Below are 17603 nucleotides of genomic sequence, written 5' to 3' on the forward strand. Positions count from 1 at the left end.
TGTTTCCCTAGCTCAAGCAACTACATTTTTTCGGATTTCACTTCAATTAAATTTTTTCGTGCCCCGTCAGTTTCGTTGTAGCAGGGTTCAACTGTACTATGCTTCATTCCGCAGAATTGAGAACAATCGCACATTCCAGATTTAGTTGGGAAAGTTCCAACATTTGCAGCAACACTTATTCCATCATCTGACAGAAGTCTGCAACTGGTAACTCGGTAGCTACTCGGACCTTCCAACATCCACATCAGCGTTCACAAAATTTTCTTCATCAAGCCCGCAACTGCTTTGATTTTGTTTGCCTCAGCGTTCCTATTTTTGCGTTCCTTTTAGCTGGTGGTAATGGTGGCAATTATTTTCATTGCAATCTTACATTACGACCTGCCTGATTTCGGAGGCTTCTCTTGACATGACCACTTGCATCTCAAATGTAAAATTTTGCGCGGTGCAAGGTATTCTGCAAGTACACTAGCGTCTGATACTACTTTTTCTGTGTGGTTTAGAATGATACAGGGAACGTTTAACAGTCTGCTTAAGTCGTTTCAGTATGCACTCAAACCTCGATATAACAAACTCAGATATAATGAAATATTGGTTATAACAAAGTAAATGAAAAACAATCTTGTAGTACATATAGTGTTAGGAATAAACCTTTATAACGAATTTGTGGGTATAATGAAATTATTTTGGATGTAAGGTGCCACTTTGTTATAATGAGGTGTGAGGATATAGATATAATCAATTTGCGCAGGTTTCATGTAGGGCTGCTCGTTTGATTTACTAAGTGCATATGTGTGCATCTCTCTTTCATCACTTGCATTTCTTTCGGTGCAGTGAATAAATACTTCTCATTCCCATTTTGCCTATTAACTACCCACAATGCCAAAGAAAATCGTGTCTTAGTACTCACTTTTAGGTGGCAAATAGCAAATGAAGCGTTTTGTGTGCGTGCAGGCGTCATACCAGCAGACAACCACCACGTTGTGGTGACCCTCGAGGACTTTCAAGCTGCCCTGGAAGACCTCGTGCCTTCAGTTTCCCCGGCCGAGCTGGCTCGCTACAAAGACATACGAGAAAAACTGGCTTCTCCCAAGGCTGTTGCGGTTACAACGTGAAGGTGTCAAATTAGATGTTTTGTTTAGTATAGTGTAATAAATCTTATAAATTTTTTGTACAAGGTGATGCTTCATTTAATACACGGTGTTAACAGTTAGGCTATGCTCTGCACTTATTTTACATAGTGAGGTGCTGAAGAAATAGTCATAACACAATCATAGCTTCCATTTATCGTAGCTTCCATTTATTGGTCACCTTCATCATCATATTCAGTCTTTTGTCTTCAGTTAAACAGCCTTCCTAACAGCCTTCTTAACAGCCTAGTGAAAGAAAATAAGAATGTTGTCTTATGTGGCGATTTTAATATAAATATCATTGATCCCGATAGCGCATCGTGCTTGGAATATGTGCACTGTTTATATGCTACTGGCTTTGCTTTGCATATTTCCGCACCAACTAGAAGTAATCTCCTAGGTTCGAATACAATATAGATCACATAATCACGAATACTTTAGGTGATCACACTGCTGGTGTGAAAGATTCTAGTAGTACAGATCATAATCCTGTCTTTTTTCTTCGGTGACTCCTGTCATGAGTCACCGAAGCCGACTGGACTTCAGTGACTCATGAGGACTGCACAGTAAAGGCTTTTTAGTCTTTCTCAGAAGTAATTGCCGAAAGTATAGAGGCATGCACTACTTCTACCGCTGTCACGAAGTGGTATCACTCACTCAAAAATTCATGTATAAGTAACTCATTGTTGAAGTCCAATAATAAAAAGAATAACCTTCACAAAAAACTAAAGTCCCTGCTTTTCAACATTGTATTAAAATCCCCCTTCCTCATCGATATTATCTGCTTTATTGAAGTGTATTAAGTGAAATTACTACCAGGACGTTATTTTAAAATACACGAAACGTTGCTGGCAAACCATCAAAGAATTTTTGAACAAAAAGGAGTGCTTAGCACCCACAATAAAAATAAAGCAAAGGGACGAAATGTATACTGACCCAGAAAAAGTGGCCACTGCGTTTAGTGAGCATTTCTGTGCATCTGCGGAGAAGCAGCAGTCAATATACCACAGTGTAGTCATTCACTTTATCTACATTTGACGTCCACAGATGAAGTCTTTCAAGTTATTGTATCATTGAAGACCACGGGTGCTAGTTTAGGCAATATTGATCCCTTGAACGTGAAACTAGTCTCGGGCATAATATCCCAATCTTTGTCACTTATTATCAACAAGCTGTTTTCTGCGGGTGTGTTTCCGAGCTGCCTTAAAGTTGGTAAAACGGTTCCCGTTTTTAAGAAGGGCGATAAGACTTCTGTCCAGAATCCAGAATTATAGGCCTATCTGTATCCTCCCTTTTCTCGGTAAAGGGATTGAAAAACTATTCTACATAAGATTAATGAGTTTTTCGAAAAAATTTAACCTTTTGTGTCCTCAACAACTTGGATTTCGTCCAGGATATTCGATTGAGCTGGCACTAATCACCTTAACTGAAGAAATTAAACAAGCAATTGACAGAGGGCTACTCATGGGAACTGTTTTTATTGATTTGAAGAGGGCTTTCGACACAATAAATCATTGCACACTACTTGAAAAACTAGAATCTTTTGGCATGTCTGGCCCTCTTCTAAGCTTTATTAAAAGCTGCCTCACTAATCGGTCTCAGATGGTACACGTAAACGGTAATCTTTCATCACCCAAGTTCATTAACGTAGGTGTGCCACAGGGATCAATTTTAGGCCCGCTATTATTTTTGATGTTTATTTATGACCTGCTTACTATTCTTACTAGAACAAACTGCAAACTCTATACTGACGATACAACCATATTTATGTGATCTAAATCAATTTCTACGCTCCAGACTGACCTCAGCACATATTTACATTACATAACTCTATGGTGCCGGAGAAATCAGCTGCATATCAATGCAACCAAAACCGTCTTTATGGTGTTTCATTCTGCGCGAATCGCACTTGATATACCACCTTCTCTTCACTTCGGTAATAACGCCATAAACATTTCTACTGAAGCACGGTTTCTTGGCGTCATCTTAAATACTGAACTGAAATTTCATAAACATGCCGCTTCACTCGTTAAAAAGATTGCACTTGGTATCAATGTTATCATCAAGACATGTACGTGTTTTCCACATCACGTCACACGTTCTTTGTATTTTGTCTACATTCACAGCCATATTTTGTATTGTTTATCATCTTCGGGCAACACTTACATCACGCACATTGAACGACTACAGCGACTGCACAACCAAGCGGTTACACTAATGACTTTTAGACCATTTTATTCTTCCTGTAGCTCATTGTTTCCAAAGCTTAACATACTATCATTAAGACAATTATTTTGCCGCAGATTGTCCATAGTAGCCTATAAGCTCATGACGCATGATATTGTCATGGCGTGCGTTGATTATCATCATTTAACTAACAGCAATATTACCCGGTTTTCCCAGAGCAGTAATCTTCTTTTACCAGCCGTAAGAACGCACTACGGCAAGTTCACAACCTTGTTTTCATGTATAGCACTTTGGAATTTATTGCCGTTTGATTTAAAATTATTGCAGAACATCCATATTTTCACCTCGCGTAGCAAAAAACATTTTCTTCAGGAATTATTGGAATCATCTGATTTGTGTGTTTAACTGTTCGTAGCTTTCAACAGTTCAGGGTTAGTTTTATATTAGCTTTTGCCTTTCTACAGCTTATGCAACTGATAAAAACTAGTTGCATTTGTCATGTATAGGTCTTTAATTTTGCTTTGTTTCAGTTTTATCCCCTGCTATTGATAATTTTTATGTCTAATTTTATCAGTAGTATTACCATCATGTTATGTAATAATTTTGTTGTTACTGTTAATTAAGCTCATTAGTCTTTGCTCACAAAGTCGCACCTTTTTCTGTACTTTTTTTTGTAATTACCCCATTCATGTCACCATAAAAGGTTCCCCTGTCAGTTTCTATGAAACTGGGACCTCCTGTACTATTCCAACCACGTAACCAAATGTGAAATATGTAATAAACCTGACTTGGGACTTGAAATCATTTCACATTTTCAGTAAGCAAGTTTCCTCTAGATTCACACGATGTACATTCAAATAGGCTGAAGAAAGTGCAGAACGTGAACACTGTCAAACTCACTATTGTACTGTACTGTCCTGCATACGACACTGTCCACTGCAGTGCTGGACCGATGCTTGGAGCGACAGCCCTACGCCTCCCAATACAAACCCACAAAACGGCTTTGTGCCCTCTTTCGACCTCAAAGTCCAGCCATCGTCAATTTTGTCCTCGAGCATACGTCGTCATAGCAACGAACATGTACACTGTCGGTTCCTTCTTCTCCGCACATCCCCCTTCATCGGTGGCCAAGAGCCACGATCCAGCAAGCGCACGTGTGTCGAGAACTCGAATCCTGTCATGCGAATAACTCAATAGCAGTGGGAGAAGTGGACAGCGTGTCACTCCTTTCCTTTCTTTCAGACACCACCTGCATCTCTTTTAAATTGAAGGCAGCATAGCCTGTGCGCTGAATATGCATTAAGCATGCTTTATACCACGGTACAAATTTAGGTATCTGATACATTCACTTCGTTAGTGTGTGCGAGTGGGCGCAGAGATAGGATGTAATAAGAGAAGACTGCTGACGTTAAATGTGACGGGGACGAGAAAAAAAAGCATGGGACCTCTCTATACTACAATTGACCTTAACTGCATTCAAAATGCAAGTATATATACACAATTGATGACTGTATGCACTGAAGACATCCACTCCACTCATACAAATAAGTTGATGTCACCTGTGGTAGTAATATCTTTGCTGATAATTATACCTTCAAATGTGGATGACAGCTGGAATAAAACCACTGACCTCCCGGTTGTGAAACGAAGACGCAATCTTTCAGCCACTGTCTTATGCTGTCGTTCAAGCTACAATGGTAGGTTGAGCCTTCGACTTCTAGTTTCTTTTGAAACTGATAACCGCATTTGACCTTCAATAAAATTTAGAAAACTTCACACGGATGAGTAAATTAAATTGTTTTATAAAAAGTTATATGTGGTTATCAGTTTAGAAATATCTACAAGGTGAAGGTTCAGCCTAACATTGTAGCACCACTGTCAGCACGTGACACAGTAGCGGAGAGGTTAAGTGTTCGATTCAAAACAGGAAGCTCAATGCTTGCCTATTATTATTTAGTCTGTTACTGTGTACCTCTGTATGCTTTTGTAGACAACAAATACACATGCCCGAGGATAATAAGCACCGAGAACTACTTATGTACATTTAGGGGGTTGTGGGTTTTAAAGTGTGGGCTGTGTCCCTTGCAGTGGTACGTTGCAGCCGTAGCCACTTCAAGTTTAAGAATCCCTCACTAGATGGCATTGCCTATATGTCATTGTAAATAACATCACTAGATAGCGTTAGTGGTTTTCGTAAAGTTGACAATGTCGTATAGTTCACGGACGGACGATTTAACCCACTCATCATCATTCACTCCTTGGATATGCAGTGAATATCTTGGAGAAAGTTTTAGAAAGATGATTGTCAATTAGGAGATCATAAGTATGTGCCACTTTGTAAATTTGGGTTGTCTTGAAAGGGGCATGTCTTGCCAGCTAGGATTTAGGATGTTTAAGGTTTCCAGCGGAACTAACCTTGTGAAATTTGCAGCAAATGCGGTGAATACATTTTCTTAACCCTTTTCATCAATACGTAGTTGGGTACAACTTGAGAGGACCGTATGAGCCCCGCCCAGAAAAGCGAAATACGGTTGCCGGTTGCCCGTGACTGAAGAAATAGTCCTCCTCATGCACTCTGTGACGTTCAAAAAAAAAAAGTGACCGGTTGTTGAGCTGTTGACAGCTGGAGTATATGCCCATTGGTGCTGACTTGTCTGCAACTGCCTTTGAGAAAGAAATACCGTTGACTTGCATCAATCAGTCTAGTAGAGGGCGAAGATATATTTAATGCTCTTATTAGTAAAATATTCCTATTTTCAGAAATATTGAGGATTGTGTTTATTTCTTATTATATGCTGCTCTGCACATTTGCAGTTGTACAATGTCTTTTTTCTATTACTCCACATGTATCAAGTACTTTTAGACATCTACCATTTCAGTACTTTTTTCTTCCTTTGCCTTTGGTTGCTTACATATGGCTTGTTCAATTGAGAGCATATAACAGTATGCAATATGTTCGCTCTAATTCACAGTACTACCACTTACGTCTTTGCCCAGTAAAGTGAGAGTCCCTATCTAGCTTTTATACAGGCCTAACTTCACATGCAGGTTTCTGAACAGATTCTTTGTCCAGGGACGTGAGCTGTTGCGTTCGTTTACATTCTTTGTCACAAGTTTTGCGGTTACTGCAATACATAAAAAAATAAGAAGTAGGTAGTGTGCTACGGTTTTTCCTCAGCGTTCAATGGTGCTCGGCCGGTTGAGTGCTTCTCTGCTGCCTTGACTGGTACGTCAAGCCTAATAAAGCACACAGCGTTGCTCTACAATTCATTCATAAAATAGTTGGCCAGGTACTGGAACGACATATAAAACATGCTCACAGGATGGAAATCCACACAAAGCAGCAGATAAAGACTTCAAGAGATGAATGTATTCGACACGGCATGTTGGCGGAGTTCTTTGGACAATACTGACAATAGTCTTACCTTCATATAGAAGGGTGGGGGGGGGGGAACTTGGACAAGACTGCTGGCCAAAATGTCTGTTTAAGCCTAATATTTTTGTCCTATGTACCCCTTTGTGGGGAAGTGTCATTTTTTTCCACCTGTTCTTCAAAGTACTAATTGTACATCTTTGGTGATCGAGCTTACTGCTTAACATGCAGATGTGGTCTCGCCATTTTTGACATCTCTACCGTGATGAGGTCTGGTATCCAACAATGGTTGCTTGTAAAGCAGAAAAAAACATGTTTTTGGACTGGGCGTACCTGAATACTAAGATTTTCAGGCCATGTTTGATGTCATGCAGCTCTTTTATACCTGCTGAAATTATCGAACTGAGCACCTTGGGTTTGAGAGCAATGTTGATGTTGGTTCTGATGCTCGTAAGAATTTGAAGTTCGTAACCGTACAACATTGAGCAGCAGTTGAGGTGCTGGGCAATGTTTTGTGGGCTGAAACCTACCAGAATTTTTTATACTTACTGGATGTTACCAATCAGGGGCACTGCCATCAGAGAAGTAGCTGCCCCCCTAATATTACGGCCTGCCTCCCCTTGCCCCCCCCCCCCCCAAAAAATGCTCAAAGCACAGAAAATTGCCCGCAGCTTCACTCGGGGGAACACTGAGGAGGATGCGGACCATATAATTGGTTAACGGGGTGTTAAAGTGCGACTTACTTGGGTCGATGGCTAAATTGGTTAACGTGGTTGTGAAATGGGGTGTTAAATTGCGACTTACTTGGGTCGATGGCTAAATTGGTTAACGTGGTTGTAGGAGGGGGTGTTAAATGAGTGAACACGTACACACGTATGCGAAAGGGCGGCGCTGGTCGAAGGGACGTCGATCATTGTGTTTGTGGATTCGTTGGAATTCATTTCACCGCGACCTTGGACGTCGACGCGCCGTACAAACCAACCGACGAGCGGCAACTGAGCGAGCGAGCGCCGACCTTGAGTATATATACAGCACGACGGCGCATGCACTGTCAGCTGTTGAATGTTCTCGAAGCGCGACGCCACATGCGCGTCCACTGGAGAATCAGGAGAATTGTAGATGTCGAACGCGGTGTGTAGAGGAGGAAGGGTGCACAGATGGTGGAGGAGTGAAGCGCGTGCGGTGTGTAGAGGAGGAAGGGATGCACAGATGGTGGAAGAGTGGTCGACGGCGCGACGGCGCATGCGCGCGCGTCAGCTGTCGAATGTTTGAGAAGCGGTGCGGACGGCGCGGACGGCGCACTACAAGGCGCGAGTATAAGATGCTCCGCATCTAATAAGTTCCCCAACTACCTGCCTCCACTCCCCCCTCCCCTGAATTAACTCATGAACTCGCTTAAACTGGGTTCTCCGCCGCCACCCCCCCCCCCCCTATGAAAAAATGTCCTCTTGTTCCTGTAACCAATTAACCGTAATTGTTCTTTTGCGTAACATGACATGACAAGAATTTTAGTCTAGTCCTGAGCAAGTGATATTGAGTTAAGCCGAAGCCCACTCCGCCCTCCCCTTTTAAGTCGGTGACGCCGCGCTCGAGGAAACCGAAAAACAAAGGTCGGTCTGCAAGGTGCTGAGTGTAAAAAAAAAATGGCCCCATATCTGCATGTTTCACTGCAAATGTCATCAGAAGACGACACTCTAGCGTGTGGAGAGAGTGAACAAAACGTTTATTTGATGTTCTGCGCGAGAAAGTAGATGAATTGTATTCTGGAAGCGCTGTGTTGGAGAGTCTTGATCCGTGCAGCGGAGGCAAACGAACACATCGAGGCACGTTAGACACGAGCGCTATCTGGCAGTTATCTTCGAAAACGAAAGAAGGCGTGCGCGCCCACGGAGAAAGATGCGCGCCTGTCTCGGAGGCGATAAGGTGTAGAACGCAAGGCGACGGGCAGGTGCCACCACCGTGTCGTCATAGCTAGTCCCTTGATCTTGTGAAGCCACACATACAAAATATTGACGTGTTGTTATGGTGCCTCTGATATGCGCAATTATTGCTTCTTATTTGACAAATGCACAAGTGTGAACGCTGAAACTTGAGCAATATTGTTGGGCCGTGCGGATGGGGTTGTCCGTTTGGGGTATACGGCGGACAAACAGACAAATGTACATACAGACAAATATTTTTGCGTCGAAGTACCCCGAGAAAGACTATCATCTTTAAAAAAAAATGAAATAGTGGCTCACTTTGTCGTACATATTCGCTGTACTCTGGCACCTCACTAACTTCTGAAGTGTAAATATTTGCACTGGAATACATTTATGCTACATTCAAGTATCGCTGTTAGCAAGGTACAGTATAGCACATTTGCAGTTAGTCTCATCCATTTCCCGGGAGGCACACCTAGGCGATTTTTTTTATAGCCTGACGGTCTTAAGCCGTATTCACACATACACGTTACAGCACGTCAGCGGGTGTGCTGTGTGGCATGTTGATTTGGCGTCGCGTCGCGCTTATATATGAAGGGACAGGACCACATCGGAAGTGTGCACGCCTTATACACACGCTTAAGCGTGAGCAATAGAGAGGTAGAAACACGGGAGCCAAAGCGAGAAACAGACACCCTCACTCCCGAATACTTTAAAGTATGCAGCCGAGCTAGAACAGACCGAAATGGCCCGTGTGCCAAAAACGAGGAACTCTAGAACACATGATAGGAGTATGTAAATTCAACCGAAATCCCCCAGAACTGCTCCTCTGTCACCTTACCCCTAACATATATGATCCCTCATCCTGTCCCGCCCCTTAGAGAGCGGTGGAAGATCTTGCTTTGCAGCTCCGCTCTTAAAGACCGGTTCCTGCTCGTTACGAAGGTCTACGTGGCGAGAAACGCATTTGGATACTTGTTAAGAAGAGACCACTTCCTTCTGGCGCATTCGATCGCAGGAGAGCTCATTAATAAAGTTTTTCATTCCTTCATTTAAACCTATAGAGGCGTATTCACTTCATCACACGAGCTCGCTAGACACCATATAGACGTCACGGTGTCAAAGACGCAGTGTTGCGTGAAACGGAGGCTCCGAAATACAAGTTCACCAAGCAGGGGCGACAAGGTAAGAAAGGGTTCATGGTACTACTCAGGGCACCAAGCATCGCTGCAAGGAATGCCGCAAGGGGATCATCACGCATGGACAGCTTCGGTGTATGGCCGTTACCACGCTATGAATGGGCCATAGACTTTCTCCTTCTGCATCTCTCTCTTTTGAGTCATGAGGGAAGGTGCAGCACGGTTAAGCAATAGCACGTCTACTGCAATTAAAGAACAGTTTCAGAAACCATGGTGCATCCCGGCTGGCCCACTCACGTCACCCATACAGTAACACTGGAGTGTGCTAGAAGTGTAGTAACACAAGACGCACAAGGACGCCACAGGGAGTAATCCATTAATAATAATAATAATAATAATAATAATAATAATAATAATAATAATAATAATAATAATGCTATTTCTGTCACCGGTACGGTGCAGTTGCCTGGCTTACTGGCCTTCTCTGCAGATGCCGGCGCATAGCTTAGCGCCTAAGACGCGTCCCTTTTGAGTAGAGGAGCTAGGTTCGACTCCCAACACTGTATGAGAGTAGATTTTTTACTAAACAATAAACAGCTAGTTTCATAGTTTTTAATTTTTAAATCCGTTTTAGGTGACATAAACACGAAAAGACACACAATTTTAGTCGTTGATTGTGTTGGGGACTGACGATCTACACATCATCGCTGCAGAGCCATAAACCAATCCACAAGGTTTTCAGCGTAGCGAAATAATGCGACAATGTGCTCGGTACGTTTGGTCAAGCAAACGTTTGACCATATACAATTGCTTAACTCATCGGGGCAATGGTGCTTACAACGGGAGAAACATGAGGCAAGGGTTCCGCTGATGTGCTGGCTTCCCCACAATGCATGGTCAAAACCAGCGAAAAAATTTGAGGCCCCTAACGCCTCTGATAAGGCTCAACTTGGCCTGACGTCACATACTGGGCATACTGTACCTTTGTTCCGAGCTAAAGGTTGCCCTGAAAAGCTGGCTTCCCCTCAACGCATGGTCAAAACCTGCGAAAAAAGTTGAGGCCCTTATCACCCCTGATAAGACTAAACTTTTGTCCGACGTCACAACTTCTCACTGGGCGTACTGTACGTTTGTACCGAGCTAAAGTGTCCTCTGAGAAGTTCGCTTCCCCGCATTGCATGGTAAAAACCAGCGAAAAATGTTCAGGCCCTTATCACCCCTGGTAAGACTCAACATTTGTGTGACGTCACGCCTTGTCACGTGGGCGTACTGTGTGTTTGTTTCGAGCTAAATGTTCCCATCAGAAACTGGCTTCCCGCAATGCATGGTCAAAACCAGCGAAAAATGTTCAGGCCTTTATCACTCCCGATAAGGTTCAAATTTTGCCTGACGGCACGTCTTGTCACGTGGGACCCTTCACAGGAAGGCGTGACATCAGGCATATGTTGAGCCTTATCAGGGGTGATAAGGGCCTCCACTTTTTTCGCTGGTTTTGGCAATGCATTGCCGGGAAGCCAACATATCAGAGAAACCTTTAGCATGGAACAAACACACGATACGCCCACGTGATAAATAGTGACGTCAGACAAAAGTTGAGCCTTATCAGGGGTGATAAGGGCTTTACCTTTTTCCGCTGGTTTTGATCATGCATTGTGGGAAAGCCAAGTTCTCAAGGAAACTTTTAGTATGAAAAAAAACATACAGTACGACCACGTGACAAGGCGTGACGTCAGACAAATGTTGAGACAAGTGTTGAGTCAGACAAAAGTAGAGTCTTATCAGGGGTGATAAGGGCCTGAACTTTTTCGCTGATTTTGATTATGCATTGCGAGGAAGCCAACTTCTCAGGAGACACTTTAGCTTGGTAGAAACGTACAGAACATCCCCGTGACAAGGCGTGACGTCAGACAAAGTTGAGCCTTATCAGTAGTGATAAGGGCCTGAAAATTTTCCACCCGTTTTGACCATGCATTGTGGGGAAGCCAACTTCTCATGGGAACCTTTAGTTTGAAACAAACGTACAGTATGCCGACGTGACAAGGCGTGACGTCAGACAAAAGTTGAGCCTTATCAAGGGTGATAAGGGCTCAAAATTTTTCGCTTGTTTTGACCACGCTTTGCGGGGAAGCGAGCTTCTCAGGAGAACATTTAGCTCGAAACAAATGTACAGTACGCCCACATAACAAGGCATGACGTCAGACAAAAGTTGAACCTTATCAGGGGTGATAAGGGCCTCAACTTTTTTCACGGGTTTTTACCATGCATTACAAGAAAGCTAACTTCTCAGGAGACACTTTAGCTTGGTAAAAAGGTACAGTACATAGAGGTGACAAGGCGTAACGTCAGACAAAAGTTGAGCCTTGTCAGGAGTGATAAGAGCCTCAACGTTTTTCATTAGTTTTGACCATGCATTGCGGGGAAGCAACTTCTCATTGGACACTTTAGCTCAGTGAAAACGTACAGTATGCCCACGTGACAAAGCGTGACGTCAAACAAATGTTGAACCTTATCGGGGGTGATAAGAGCTTCGACATTTTTCGCTGGTTCTGACCATGCATTGCGAAAAAGCCAACATTTCAGGGGACACTTTAGCTCGGTACAAACGTGCACTAGCCCACATGACAAGGCGTGACGTCAGACGAAAGCTGAACTTTATCAGGGCTGATAGGGCGTCAGCTTTTTTTCACTGGTTTTGACCATGCAGTGCGGGGAAGCTAACTTCTTAGGGGAACCCTTAGTTCGGAACAAACGTACAGGACGCCCACGTGAGAAGTTGGGACGTCAGACAAAGTTGAGCCTTATAAGGGGTGATAAGATCTCAACCTTTTTTTACTAGTTTCGACTATGTATTGCGGAGAAGCAAGCACATCAAGGGAACCCTTGCTTCATGTTTCTCCCGTTGTAAACACCATTGCCCTGATGACCCTAAGCAATCATCGGATGTTTGCTCCATCAGACGATGAGCTCATTGTCGCATTAGCTTGCTATGCTGAAAACATTGTGGAATGGCCTATCGTTCCGCAGCGATGATGCGTAGAGCGTCAGCAGCCAACGCAATGAACGACTAAAATTGCGTGTCTGTCCGTGTTGATGCCACCTACAACGGATATAAACAATAAAAAGCTATGAAACTTAATGTTTATTTTTTAATAAAAAATTAACTCTCATATAGTGATGGGAGTCGAACCTAGCTTCTCCGGTCAAAAGACGGGTGTCTTCAGCGTTAAGCTATGCGTGTTTCCTGCTTTGCGTGAACGTAAGTAAGCCAGGTGACTGCATTGTACTGGTGATAATAATAATAATAATAATAATAATAATAATAATAATAATAATAATAATAATAATAATAATAATAATATATTACTCCCTGTGGCGTCCTTGTGCGTCTTGTGTTACTACACTTCTAGCACACTCCAGTGTTACTGTACGGGCGACGTGAGTGGGCCAGCCGGGATGCACCATGGTTTCTGAAACTGTTCTTTAATTGCAGTAGACGTGCTATTGCTTAACCGTGCTGCACCTTCCCTCATGACTCAAAAGAGAGGGATGCAGAACGAGAAAGTCTATGGCCCATTCATAGCGTGGTAACGGCCGTACACCGGAGCTGTCCATGCGTGATGATCCCCTTGCGGCATTCCTTGCAGTGATCCTTGGTGCCCTGAGTAGTACCATGAACCCTTTCTTACCTTGTCGCCTCTGCTTGGTGAACTTGCATTTCGGAGCCTCCGTTTCACGCAACACTGCGTCTTTGACACCGTGACGTCTATATGGTGTCTAGCGAGCTCGTGTGATGAAGTGAATACGCCTCTATAGGTTTAAATGAAGGAATGAAAAACTTTATTAATGAGCTCTCCTGCGATCGAATGCTCCAGAAGGAAGTGGTCTCTTCTTAACAAGTATCCAAATGCGTTTCTCGCCACCTAGATTCTCGTAACGAGCAGGAGCTGGTCTTTAAGGGCGGAGCTGCAAAGCAAGATATTCCACCGCTCTCTAAGAGGCGGGACAGGATGAGGGATCATATGTTAGGGGTGGGGTGACGGAGGAGCAGTTGTGAGTGATTTCGGTGGAAGTTTACATACTCCTATCATGTGTTCTAGTGTTTCTCGTTTTTGGCACATAGGCCATTCCTAGCTGTTCTGGCTCGGCTGAATATGTGTAAAGTATTCGGAATTGCAGGTCTGTTTCTTTCTTCCTATTGCTCCCGTGTTTCTATCTCTCTATTGCCTTCTGTATTACTCACGCTTAAGCGTGTGTACGGCGTGCACGCATCTCATGTGCGCCCTGTTGGATAGATGGATGTATCCGGCTGTGCACTTTAGATGAGGTGATGGCTTACGCCACCCAGCCATAAAGTTAAGTATTATCACTGCGTGTTTAAGGATTGAATTTCACTCGTGCCTCGATTGTAACCACCAATCAGTTAGCCTTCTCCTGGTTATTTCTACACGTTTAAAGTCTATTTTGCCTTCACTGTCCCTAAACTCCAATGCTTTGGAAAATTCGGCGCCATTATCTTCGACAATGGGGTGGAGCCCTTTACAGAACATCATCAAATGTTCAGCCGTTTCCTCCTCCTCTTCACACGGACTACATACCGTGTCTGTGCCTTCGTATTTAGCTCGGTACGTCTTGGTCCGCAATACTCCCGGTCTAGCCTAGAAGAGCAGAGAACTACCCTGAGATTTATAGCAAATCTTTTCCCTTGCAACTTCCTGCGTAAAAGTGCGGTAGGTCGTCAGTGATGATTTCGTAAGCCTTCCCATCTTCCGCATGTCCCTTTCTGTTTCCTTCGCCTTCTTCTTAACCACTATTTCTATTTGGCTTGGTATTCTGCTGTTGTCTAAATACTTGCTTGACAATTTTCGAGTTCATTTCCTCCATTTAGTATTGACATTCTTCATGTACAAGTAACTGAAAACTTTCCTAGCCCAACGCTCCTCTCCCATTTTTCTCAATCGCTTTTTAAATTCTATCTTGCTGCTAGCTTCCTTGCACTCACACGACGTCCATCCCATGTCTCCCTGTACCTCTAATTTGGGGCATTCCCGTGTGCTCCCAAAGCAAAGTTTACTTAAGCCGCGTTGTTTAATTTCCAATCTTGCTTGAACTTCTGATTTCATGCACAAGACCGCATTGCCGAACGTCAAACCCGGGACCATGGCACCTTTCCAAATCCCGCTCACAACGTCATGCCTATTGCAGTTCCACAGTGCCCTATTTTTCATTACAGCTGCATTTATGGTGCCCTTGGTCATAACGTATTTTTCGTGTTCCCCTTAGATACTCAGCCGCGTTATTTATCCATGCGCCCAAGTATTTGTATTTATTCACTTTTTCTAGCGTGACTTCCTGTATCTTATGCTCACTGACTTTGTTATCATTAAAAATCATATATAACTGCGACGCGACGCCAAATCCACACGCCACACACGCTGACGCGTTGTAACGCTCACGTGTGGTTACTACTTAAGACCTCTAGGTTATAAAAAAACATTCGCCTGTGCCTTCCGGGAATTATAAAAACTGCAAATGTGCTAGACTGTACCTTGCTAACGGCGATGCTTGAAAGTTGCACGGAAATTCATGTATGCTAATACTTGCACTTCACAAGTTAGTGAAGTGCTAGAGTACAGCGCATATGAACAACAAAGTGAACCACTATTTCTTTTTATTTACACTCAACACCTTGCAGACAGAACTTTTCTTTTTTTGGTTTTCTCGAGGGCGGCGTCACTGATTTAAGGGAGGGAGGGAGGGAGGGGGGAGAGGGCTTCGGCTTTACTAAATATCATTTGCTCAGGGCTAGACACATTCTTCTCAGGGTCATCTTACGCAAAAGAACAATTATGGTTAATTGGTTACAGGGGCGACCAGGGGATATTTTTTCATTGGGTGGGCGAGGAACCCAGTTCAAGCGAGATCATTCAGGGTGTGGGGGTGGAGACAGGTAGTTGGGGAGCTTATTTTGTGTTTTGAGCATTTTTGTTGAAGGGGAGGGGGCAAGGGGAGGTAGGCAGTAATGTTAGGGTGCAGCTACCGCTCCGATGGCGGCGCCCCTGTTTGGTAACATCCAGGGAGTATGAGAGGCGAATCTTTCCTTTGCGAGGGCTTCTCCGGGGCATTCGACTATGGCTTCGAAAAATTCTGGGGCATTTCAGCCCACGAAACATTACATCAAGCCCCTCAACTGCTGCTCAACGTTGTACCATTACGAACTTCGAATTCTTACGAACATCAGAACCAACATCAACTTTGCTCTCAAACTCAAGGTGCTCCGTTTAATAATTTCAGCAGGTATAAAATAGCTGCATGACATGAAACATGGCCTGCAAAATCTTAGTATTCAGGTACGCCCAGTACAAAAACATGTTTTTTTACTGCTTTACAAGCAACCATTGTAAGATACCAGACCTCATCATGGCAGAGATATCAAAAATGACGAGATCGCATCTGCAGGTTAAGCTGTAAGCTCGCCCACCAAACTCGCACAATTAGTACTTTAAAGAATAGGTGGAGAAATATATTTCCAAAAAAAAAAGGGGACACATAGGACCAAAAAAAATATTGTGCTTAAACCGACATTTTGGCCAGCAGTCTTGTCCAAGTCCCCCCCACCCCCCCTCCCCTCTTTATGAAGTCAAGACTCTTTGAAAACAACTCCGCCAACATGCTGTGTTGAATATTCATCTTTTGAAGTCTGTGTCTGCTGCTTTCTGTGGATTTCCATCTTGTGAGCATGTTTCATTTGTTGTTTCAGTGTCTAGCCTACTATTTTATCAATAAGTTGTCGAGCAACGAACGCTGTGCGCTCAGGCTTGACGTGCCAGTCAAGGCCGCAGAGAAGCACTCGATCGGCTGAGCACGATCGAACGCTGAGGAAAAAAAAAAAAACGTAACACACAATCTGCATTTTATTTTTTTATGTATTGCATTAACCGCAAAACTTATAAAAAAGAATCTAAACGAACACAACAGCTCACGTCCTTGGACAAAGAGTCTGTCCAGAAACCTGCACGTGTAGTTAGGCCTGTATGGAAGCTAAATGGGAACTCTCACTTTACTGGGTAAAGACGGCATGTGGTGGTACTTTGAATTAGAGAGAACATATTGCACACTGTTATTTGCTCTCAATTGAACAAGCCATATGTAAGCAACCATATCATATGTTTCAGCCAAAGGAAAAAAAAAAAAGGCTGAAATGTTCGATGCCTAAAAGTACATGTACAATGTATTTCTTCTATTGCCCCACTTTAATCAACAGCAAATGTGCAGAGCAGCATATATATTAAGAAATAAACACAATCTTCAATACTGAAAATCGTGATGTTTCACAAATTATGGCATTAAATATATATTCGCCCTCTTCTAGGCTGACTGATGCAAATGATTGGCATTTCTCCTTTAAAAACGATTGCGCACAAGTCAGCACCAGTGGCCATGTACTCCGGCTGTCAACAGCCCAACAGCCGGTCACTTTTTTTTAGAAAGCGTCACAGAGTGCATGAGCAGGACTATTTATTTAGTACAGGTGACCGGTGGCCGTATTTCGCTTATCTGGGCGCAGCTCATGCGGTCTTTTCAAGTTGTACTCGACTACATATTGATCAACAGGGTTAAGAAAATGTATTCAGCGCATTTATCTTTATTACACAAACAATGCTGTATATATATATATATATATATATATATATATATATATATATAGTGGGAGTAATAATTCAATGGGCCAGTTAGTCTTCGTGAAGGTATGGGATATGGCACAACGGGAGCGTTGCCAACAAGGATAAATATATTTATTTCCCAACAGTTTCGGGAGGGGACCTCCCTTCATCAGGGGATGAGTTACACTGACATG

The 17603-nt window shown here is 43.2% G+C and overlaps 1 protein-coding gene across 4 annotated transcripts in view; it reads left to right on the forward strand.

Moving 5' to 3' along the window:
- LOC119167286 (peroxisomal ATPase PEX6) overlaps positions 1–1174 on the forward strand; it is a 95380-nt gene extending 94206 nt beyond the window's left edge. For all 4 annotated transcript variants that reach the window (XM_075866770.1, XM_075866769.1, XM_075866768.1 and 1 more), the window contains one exon: positions 952–1174. In XM_075866770.1, the coding sequence (XP_075722885.1) occupies positions 952–1112 (161 nt within the window). In that variant the 3' untranslated portion in view covers positions 1113–1174. The remainder of the gene's footprint in view (positions 1–951) is intronic.
- The last annotated feature ends 16429 nt before the right edge of the window (positions 1175–17603 follow it).

The sequence above is a fragment of the Rhipicephalus microplus genome, chromosome 6 (genome assembly GCF_043290135.1).
Source record: "Rhipicephalus microplus isolate Deutch F79 chromosome 6, USDA_Rmic, whole genome shotgun sequence".
Classification (NCBI taxonomy): domain Eukaryota; kingdom Metazoa; phylum Arthropoda; class Arachnida; order Ixodida; family Ixodidae; genus Rhipicephalus; species Rhipicephalus microplus.